At 59.8% G+C, this 9,628-nt stretch overlaps 1 protein-coding gene across 1 annotated transcript; it reads right to left on the bottom strand.

The window, feature by feature from the left end:
• Positions 1 to 6: 6 nt before the first annotated feature.
• LOC139250731 (sodium/potassium-transporting ATPase subunit alpha-1-like) lies at positions 7 to 9,296 on the bottom strand (the record flags this gene model as incomplete). Its single annotated transcript, XM_070873100.1, has 7 exons — positions 9,106 to 9,296; positions 6,900 to 7,075; positions 6,366 to 6,502; positions 3,577 to 3,727; positions 800 to 968; positions 210 to 364; positions 7 to 114 (listed from the first exon to the last, which is right to left on the bottom strand). Coding segments are annotated over exons 1-7 (1,038 nt in total), but the record flags the coding sequence as incomplete, so codon positions are not given.
• Between the last annotated feature and the right edge of the window lie 332 nt (positions 9,297 to 9,628).

Genomic DNA, 9,628 nt, shown 5'->3' with positions numbered 1-9,628 from the left:
GTAGGCCATGCTGATGAGCTTCTCATTCACCAGTTTGTCGGTCTTTGGGTTTCGCGGTTGCCGTTTCATGATGTCGCTCTCTGCTGCCTCGTAGGCCAGCGAGATCGCCGGGACCTGGCGATTGGACGAAGGGTCACAAAAGACTCCCGCCCCTCCAAATCGGGGACCCTCCCTCCCTCCCTCCCCTCCCTCCCCCGTCCCTCACTCACCATATCGGTGCCCAGGTCAATGCAGAGGATGGTCACCGTGCCGAGGGGCAGCGGGATATTGGCGACGATGAACAGCAGGAAGGGGGTGATCTCGGGGATGTTGCTGGTCAGGGTGTAGGCGATCGACTTCTTCAGGTTGTCGAAAATCAGGCGGCCTGCGGTGTGTGGGGTGTGGGGTGTGGGGGGGGGGAAATCAAACCCACGCGGCCGTGAGAGAGCGGAAAAAAAAAAATCTGTACCGCCCCGCGGAGATCCTAAGGCCCGCCCGCGCGCGCGGGTTGTGGCACTCGAGCCCAGGCAACGTGCAGAGGAACAACCCCGAGCCCAGGGAGGTGCCGATAAACACACCCCCTCCTCACGCACGCGCATGCGCGCGCGCACGCGCACACGGGTTGCAAACCAGTTTCCCGCAGGGATCAGAGCCGGGGCCCCACCTATTTAGGATCCACATGCGCGACTTGGAAGAAAAGCGAGCGAGCGTAAACTAGCGGACGGCAGGGCGATGGCTTCGAGGCCAAGCCACGAGACCGGCGTTGCAACACACACACACGCGCACGCTCGCATGCGCGCCGCGCACAGCAAGATCCCACCTTCCTCAACGCCGGTAACGATGGAGGCAAAGTTGTCGTCCAGCAAGATCATGTCGGCCGCTTGCTTGGAGACGTCGGAGCCCGCGATGCCCATGGCCACCCCGATGTCGGCCTTCTTCAGGGCGGGGGAGTCGTTGACCCCGTCTCCGGTCACCGCCACGATGGCGCCCTGCGGGAGGCGAGGGGAGAGCGGTGGGGGAGGGGGGGGCGGGGAGAGAGAATTTGCGTCACGTTAGCAGAGCCCCGGACTCTCGACCGCGGCGGGAGGGAATTGACCATCACTGGGGGGGGGGGGAGAGAGGAGGGGGCCCCAGCCCCCAGAGCCGCGCCGCACCCCCTGGCCGAATACCAGGTTCCCCCCCCCGCTCTCGTTCGGTAGCGTACGGCTCTTCAAGGGGGCACTGCCTCCCGCGGTGAGGGGGGTTTCTACCTCTGCCTCCCTTTTGGGGCAGCGAGTTCCGGCCGGAGACCCCCGCCCCCAAACCCCCCCCTCTGGGTGAAAAAATCCCCCCCCCCCCCGCCCAATTAATTTCAATCCACGCCCACCCCCCCCCTGGTTGTTGAGCCCTCCGCCCCAGGGGAACAGGTCCGTCCTATCCACTCCATCCAGGCCCCCTCGTCGTTTGATACACCTCACTCAGGGTCTCCCCCCACCCCTCAGCCTCCTCTGTTCCAAAGCAAAGCAGACCCCCCCCCCCACCCAGCATCTCCAATCGTTCCTCGTCGCCAAAATTATCCAGTCCCAACGACATCCTGGTAAATCTCCTCTGTACCCCTCTCCAGTGCAACATCCTGGTCAATCTCCTCTGTACCCCTCTCCAGTGGTAAATCTCCTCTGTACCCCTCCAGTGCAACATCCTGGTAAATCTCCTCTGTACCCTCTCCAGTGCAACATCCTGGTAAATCTCCTCTGTACCCTCTCCAGTGCAACATCCTGGTCAATCTCCTCTGTACCCCTCTCCAGTGGTAAATCTCCTCTGTACCCCTCCAGTGCAACATCCTGGTAAATCTCCTCTGTACCCTCTCCAGTGCAACATCCTGGTAAATCTCCTCTGTACCCCTCTCCAGTGCAACATCCCGGTAAATCTCCTCTGTACCCTCTCTCCAGTGCAACATCCGGGTGAATCTCCTCTGTACCCTCTCCAGTGCAACATCCTGGTAAATCTCCTCTGTACCCTCTCCAGTGCAACATCCTGGTAAATCTCCTCTGTACCCCTCTCCAGTGCAACATCCTGGTAAATCTCCTCTGTACCCCTCTCCAGTGCAACATCCTGGTAAATCTCCTCTGTACCCTCTCCAGTGCAACATCCTGGTAAATCTCCTCTGTACCCCTCTCCAGTGCAACATCCTGGTAAATCTCCTCTGTACCCTCTCCAGTGCAACATCCTGGTAAATCTCCTCTGTACCCCTCTCCAGTGCAACATCCTGGTCAATCTCCTCTGTACCCTCTCCAGTGCAATCACATCCTTCCTGTAATGCGTTGACCAGACCTACACGCAGTACTCCAGCTGTGTGGCCGAACCAGTTGTACCCAGTTCGAGCACAACCCTCCCTCGCTCTTGTATTCCCCGCCCCGGCCAACAAAGCCAAGGACTCCGTGAGCCTTCTTAACCCACCGTATCCACCTGGCCTGCCCCCTTCGGGCAAGCCGAGGATCTGCACACTCCCCAGCTCCCTCCTGTTGCTCCACACTTCCCCCGCGCCCGACCATTTCACGCCTCGTTAGCCCCTCCCCCAAAATGCCTGACCTCGCACCTCTCCGGGCTCAACTGTACCCGCCGCTGCTCTGCCCAACTGACCGGCTCCCTGGATCTCATCCTCCAGGCCCCCAGCGATCTCCCGGACCTCGCACCTCGCACCTCTCCGGGCTAAACTGCACCCGCCGCTGCTCTGCCCAACCGACCGGCTCCCTGGATCTCATCCTCCAGTCCCCCAGCGATCGCCCGGACCTCACACCTCGCACCTCTCCGGGCTCAACTGTACTTGCCGCTGCTCTGCCCAACTGACCGGCTCCCTGGATCTCATCCTCCAGGCCCCCAGCGATCGCCCGGACCTCACACCTCGCACCTCTCCGGGCTAAACTGTACCCGCCGCTGCTCTGCCCAAGTGACCGGCTCCCTGGATCTCATCCTCCAGTCCCCCAGCGATCTCCCTCACACCTCGCACCTCTCCGGGCTAAACTGTACTCGCCGCTGCTCTGCCCAACTGACCGGCTCCCTGGATCTCATCCTCCAGTCCCCCAGCGATCTCCCTCACACCTCGCACCTCTCCGGGCTAAACTGTACCCGCCGCTGCTCTGCCCAAGTGACCGGCTCCCTGGATCTCATCCTCCAGTCCCCCAGCGATCTCCCTCACACCTCGCACCTCTCCGGGCTAAACTGTACTCGCCGCTGCTCTGCCCAACCGCCCGGCTCCCTGGATCTCTTCCTCCAGTCCCCCAGCGATCGCCCCTCGCACCTCGCACCTCTCCGGGCTAAACTGTACCCGCCGCTGCTCTGCCCAACCGCCCGGCTCCCTGGATCTCATCCTCCAGTCCCCCAGCGATCTCCCGGACCTCGCACCTCGCACCTCTCCGGGCTAAACTGTACCCGCCGCTGCTCTGCCCAACCGACCGGCTCCCTGGATCTCATCCTCCAGTCCCCCAGCGATCTCCCTCCTCGAAGCACCCGCGGCCCGTTTTAGTCGGGAGGGAGAGGGGGGGGGGATAAGGGCTCGAGGTGGGGAAGGGAGGGAGGGAGCTGGAGGAGGGAGGGAGGGAGGGACGGGCACACACCCACCTGTCTCTGACACCCCTCCACGATGATGAGCTTCTGTTGGGGCGAGGTGCGGGCGAATACGATCTCGGTGTGATTGGCCAGGATCTGGTCAAGTTGCTCCTGCACCATGTCCTTGAGCTCGGAGCCGTGGACGACACAGGCCTTAGCATCCCTGGGGGGGTGAAAGGTCACAGGGTGAGGGTCGCGGAGGGTCACATCGTCTGGGGCAGGCGGTGCTCGAGGGTCAAACAGCCCTGCCCCCCCCCCGCCCTAAACTGTGGTCCTCATCCCTTAAACGGTGGTCTCCTCAAACCCCCCCAAACTGTGGTCCTCAAACCCCCCAAACTGTGGTCTCCTCAAACCCCCCAAACTGTGGTCCTCAAACCCCCCAAACTGTGGTCCTCAAACCCCCCAAACTGTGGTCCACAAACCCCCCAAACTGTGGTCCTCAAACCCCCCAAACTGTGGTCTCCTCAAACCCCCCAAACTGTGGTCTCCTCAAACCCCCCAAACTGTGGTCCTCAAACCCCCCAAACTGTGGTCCACAAACCCCCCAAACTGTGGTCTCCTCAAACCCCCCAAACTGTGGTCCTCAAACCCCCCAAACTGTGGTCTCCTCAAACCCCCCAAACTGTGGTCCTCAAACCCCCCAAACTGTGGTCCTCAAACCCCCCAAACTGTGGTCTCCTCAAACCCCCCAAACTGTGATCCTCAAACCCCCCAAACTGTGGTCTCCTCAAACCCCCCAAACTGTGGTCTCCTCAAACCCCCCAAACTGTGAACCTCAAACCCCCCAAACTGTGGTCTCCTCAAACCCCCCAAACTGTGGTCTCCTCAAACCCCCCAAACTGTGGTCTCCTCAAACCCCCCAAACTGTGGTCTCCTCAAACCCCCCAAACTGTGGTCTCCTCAAACCCTCCAAACTGTGGTCCTCAAACCCCCCAAACTGTGGTCTCCTCAAACCCTCCCAAACTGTGGTCTCCTCAAACCCTCCAAACTGTGGTCCTCAAACCCCCAAACTGTGGTCTCCTCAAACCCCCCAAACTGTGGTCTCCTCAAACCCCCCAAACTGTGGTCTCCTCAAACCCCCCAAACTGTGGTCCTCAAACCCCCCAAACTGTGGTCTCCTCAAACCCCCCAAACTGTGGTCCTCAAACCCCCCAAACTGTGACCCTCAAACCCCCCAAACTGTGGTCTCCTCAAACCCCCCAAACTGTGGTCTCCTCAAACCCCCCAAACTGTGGTCTCCTCAAACCCCCCAAACTGTGGTCTCCTCAAACCCCCCAAACTGTGGTCCTCAAACCCCCCAAACTGTGGTCCTCAAACCCCCCAAACTGTGGTCCTCAAACCCCCCAAACTGTGGTCCTCAAACCCCTCAAACTGTGGTCCTCAAACCCTCCAAACTGTGGTCTCCTCAAACCCCCAAACTGTGGTCTCCTCAAACCCTCCAAACTGTGGTCTCCTCAAACCCCCCAAACTGTGATCCTCAAACCCCCCAAACTGTGGTCCTCAAACCTCCCAAACTGTGGTCTCCTCAAACCCCCCAAACTGTCGTCTCCTCAAACCTCCCAAACTGTGGTCTCCTCAAACCCCCCAAACTGTGGTCTCCTCAAACCCCCCAAACTGTGGTCTCCTCAAACCCCCCCAAACTGTGGTCTCCTCTAACCTCCCAAACTGTAGTCTCCTCAAACCCCCCAAACTGTGGTCCTCAAACCCCCCAAACTGTGGTCCTCAAACCCCCCCAAACTGTGGTCTCCTCAAACCCCCCAAACTGTGGTCTCCTCAAACCCCCCAAACAGTGGTCCTCAAACCCCCCAAACTGTGGTCTCCTCAAACCCCCCAAACTGTGGTCTCCTCAAACCCCCCAAACTGTGGTCCTCAAACCCCCCAAACTGTGGTCTCCTCAAACCCCCCAAACTGTGGTCCTCAAACCCCCCAAACTGTGGTCTCCTCAACCCCCCAAACTGTGGTCCTCAAACCCTCCAAACTGTGGTCCTCAAACCCCCCAAACTGTGGTCCTCAAACCCTCCAAACTGTGGTCCTCAAACCCTCCAAACTGTGGTCTCCTCAAACTCCCCAAACTGTGGTCTCCTCAAACCCCCCAAACTGTGGTCTCCTCAAACCCCCCAAACTGTGGTCCTCAAACCCCCCAAACTGTGGTCCTCAAACCCCCCAAACTGTGGTCTCCTCAAACCTCCCAAACTGTGGTCTGCTCAAACCCCCCAAACTGTGGTCTCCTCAAACCCCCCAAACTGTGGTCTCCTCAAACCCCCAAAACTGTGGTCCTCAAACCCCCCAAACTGTGGTCCTCAAACCCCCCAAACTGTGGTCTCCTCAAACCCCCCAAACTGTGGTCTCCTCAAACCCCCCAAACTGTGGTCTCCTCAAACCCCCCAAACTGTGGTCTCCTCAAACCCCCCAAACTGTGGTCTCAAACCCCCCAAACTGTGGTCTCCTCAAACCCCCAAAACTGTGGTCTCCTCAAACCCCCAAACTGTGGTCCTCAAACCCCCCAAACTGTGGTCTCCTCAAACCACCCAAACTGTGGTCTCCTCAAACCCCCAAACTGTGGTCTCCTCAAACCACCCAAACTGTGGTCTCCTCAAACCCCCCAAACTGTGGTCTCCTCAAACCCCCAAAACTGTGGTCCTCAAACCCCCCCAAACTGTGGTCCTCAAACCCCCCAAACTGTGGTCCTCAAATCCCCCAAACTGTGGTCTCCTCAAACCCCTCAAACTGTGGTCTCCTCAAACCCCCCCAAACTGCGGTCTCCTCTAACCCCCTGCCCTGGGAGTGTTTGACGGCCTCACCTGGGGTTGACTCGGCTGATGGGGATGTTGAGCCTGAGCGCGATATCCTCCACCGTCTCGTTGCCCTCCGAGATGATGCCCACCCCCTTGGCGATCGCCTTCGCCGTGATTGGGTGGTCTCCTGTCACCATGATTACCTGCGGAGGAGCGAGGCACGTGTGTTAGCGTGCGGGTTCGCGCAACGGGCGCAGAATCCCGCCCCCCCTTCCCCAATCACGTCACGAGCGGGGCGGGCGGGCGGGGGATCAGTGGTGGGGCTTCAACTATTTAGAGTCCAGCTCTCAACGCCCTGGAACAGGCGCGCGTCAGGCCGCCGTGTTTTCTGCCCCTGCAACGGCCGGGCGCGAGTAGTAAACGGGCAAAGTCCAAAATCTAAATAGTCGAGACCCCAGCGCGGATCCCCCAGCCCACTCGTTCCTGATTTGCCAAGCCGAGAAGGAACCGGCGGGTCTTTTCTTCGCGTGACGCGCTCAGCGTTCTTGCCGGGAGTGGCCCGAGGTTATCGGGGGCGCTGGGAGGGGGGTGGTCTCTCACCTTGATTCCAGCGCTCCGGCACTTGCCCACCGCATCTGGCACCGCGGCCCGGGGCGGGTCGATCATGGACATCAGGCCGATGAAGCAGAGCCCCTCGATCGGGAAGTTGACCTCGTCCATGTCAAAGTTGAACCCCGGCGGGAACTGCTCGACGGGGAGGGAGAGGTGACAGAAACCTATGGAGGGCGGGCGGGCGGGGGGTGGGGAGAGAGTTAGCGAGAGAGAGAGAGTGTCAGCGGTACTGAGGCACACACGAGCAGCGCACGGCACAGGGATCAGTGCTGGGGCCCCAGCTATTAAGCACACGAACGTGATTCGGACGAGGGAACCAGGGATGGGCCTGCGAAAGGGGAGCCATTTCGAAGACAACTGCGGGAGTTTTTTTTCCCCCCGGATGTATCTGATAGAGACGACAAGGGGGTCCCAGTCGATGTCGTCTATTTGGAGTTTCAGAAGGCCTGTGATAAAGTCCCCTCTTCCAGGTCATCGACGTGTATTGTAAACAGTTGTGGTCCTCCACACAACCCGCTTTCCCGCTAATCTTTGTGCCATCTGCAAATGTTGTTACACTACACTCTGTCCCCTCTTCCAGGTCATCGATGTATATTGTAAACAGTTGTGGTCCTCTACACAACCCGCTTTCCCCACTAATCTTAGTGTCATCTGCAAATGTTGTTACAATGCACTCTGTCCCCTCTTCCAGGTCATCGACCTGTATACACAATCTGCTTTCCCGCTAATCTTTGTGCCGTCTGCAAATGTTGTTACAATGCACTCTGTCCCCTCTTCCAGTTCATCTATGTATATTGTAAACAATTGTGGTCCTCTATACAACCCGCTTTCCCCGCTAATCTTAGTGCCATCTGCAAATGTTGTTACAATACACTCTGTCCCCTCTTCCAGGTCATCGATGTATATTGTAAACAGTTGTGGTCCTCTACACAACCCGCTTTCCCCGCTAATCTTTTTCGGGCTGGTGGGCAGTGAAGAGTGGGTGAAGCAACAGCACCTCCGCACAGCGACCCTTCCCAAGCCACCAGCCTTTGCGGCAACGCTTTGCCCTTTCCCGGGCCAAGCGGATCAAAACCCGAGTCGCCGCCCCGTTAAACTGTGGCTGCCACAGGCTTGCCCACTTGGCTCAAAAAAAAAACCCTCCCACCCCCTCGAAGTCGCCTCGCCTCCCTCGCCCCACCTTGTTTGGTGTCGTCGGCACACATTCCGTTTGGCTCCCCTCGTCCAAGTTCAGTGCGATATCGTCTTCATAGCTGGGGCCCCAACACTGATCCCCCGTGGTAACCCACCGGGGCTGTGTGGGGTACTGAGACACGCGCACACACAGCACAGAAAGATCCCAGTCCACGTCCCACAGCACCCCCGCTCCCCCACGCAGATATTGGCCTCTGTACCAACACCTCCCCCACCCGCCCTACAGGGCATGTTCCAGTGGTGCTCAGGACCGCAAGACTCTCCCTCCTCCGCTGGGACTTCCGGTATGTAACCGTGTCTCTTCTCCCGTACACAGCACCCCCCCACCCCCCCCAAACTCTCTCCCTCCCTCCCTTTAGATCCCTCTGCGCCCCCCCCCTCACACACACACACACATACATGCACAGCAAGACTCCATGGGACATCCATGCCAAAGGGGTGTGTGTGTGTGTGTGTGAGTGTTCCCCCCCCATATTGAGAGAGATTCACCTCCTCCACCCCCCCCCCCACTCTCCTCCCCTCCACCCTCCCCTCCCCTCTCCCCTCGCCCTCGCCTCTGGCTGAGGTGCGAGTCGAGAGCTCTCCGGGGAGCGAGTGGGGGGCGCGCGTGTTACCAAGACAGAGTCAAGCCCCCTCCCCATCCTCTGTCTCCCCTCCTCTCCCTCCCCTCCTCTGTCTCCCCTCCTCTCCCTCCCCTCCTCCAACACACACAATAGAACCATTCACCAAAGGGTGGGGGGGGGGGAGCACCCAGAACTATTCAACCTGGGGTGGTGGGGTGTGAGACCCTCTGCCCCTCCCCCGTACACACAGCTGCCATTTCTCCCCCCCCCCCCCCCCCCGCTACCTCCCCCGGGGAGCCTGAGCTGGTCTGATCTCGGCGGGCGACGGCCTCCAGAGTCGAATAGCCGGCGAAGGGGGGGGGGGGGGGGCATGTGTGGAACCCCCACTCCCTTCCACCACCACCCCCCACCCCCACGCAACCCACCCACCCACTCACCCAACACTCGCTCGCCCAGTCCGCCCAGCTCCAGGTAAGCGTTCTGGAAGGCCCCCTTCATGTCGGGGTCGAGGGGCGACTCCTTGCCGTGGAGCAGGATGGTGGTGCAGCGGTCGAGCACCCGTTCAGGGGCCCCCTTCATCACCAGGAGGTGGCCCTCACCGTCGGCGGCCGGCACGGTGTGGATCGAGAGCTGTCCGGGGATCGAGAGAGAAGGGGAAGAAGAGCGTTAGCGAGATAAGAGTCACGCGCCCCCTTTCACAGCTCATCCCCTCTCCTTCGTTACACTGGGAGCACCGTGTACACAGTTCTGGTCTCCATATACCTTGGGTTGGACCACACTGGGAGCACCGTGTCCAGTTGCGGTCTCCATATACCTTGGGTTGGACCACACTGGGAGCCCCGTGTACAGTTCTGCTCTCCATATACCTGGGTTAGACCACACTGGGAGCCCCGTGCACAGTTCTGGTCTCCATATACCTTGGGTTAGACCACACTGGGAGCACCGTGTACAGTTCTGGTC

The sequence above is a fragment of the Pristiophorus japonicus genome, unplaced genomic scaffold (genome assembly GCF_044704955.1).
Source record: "Pristiophorus japonicus isolate sPriJap1 unplaced genomic scaffold, sPriJap1.hap1 HAP1_SCAFFOLD_4166, whole genome shotgun sequence".
Lineage (NCBI taxonomy): Eukaryota > Metazoa > Chordata > Chondrichthyes > Pristiophoridae > Pristiophorus > Pristiophorus japonicus.
Note: the sequence above shows the minus strand (reverse complement) of the source record. Positions and strands in the feature narration are given on the sequence as shown.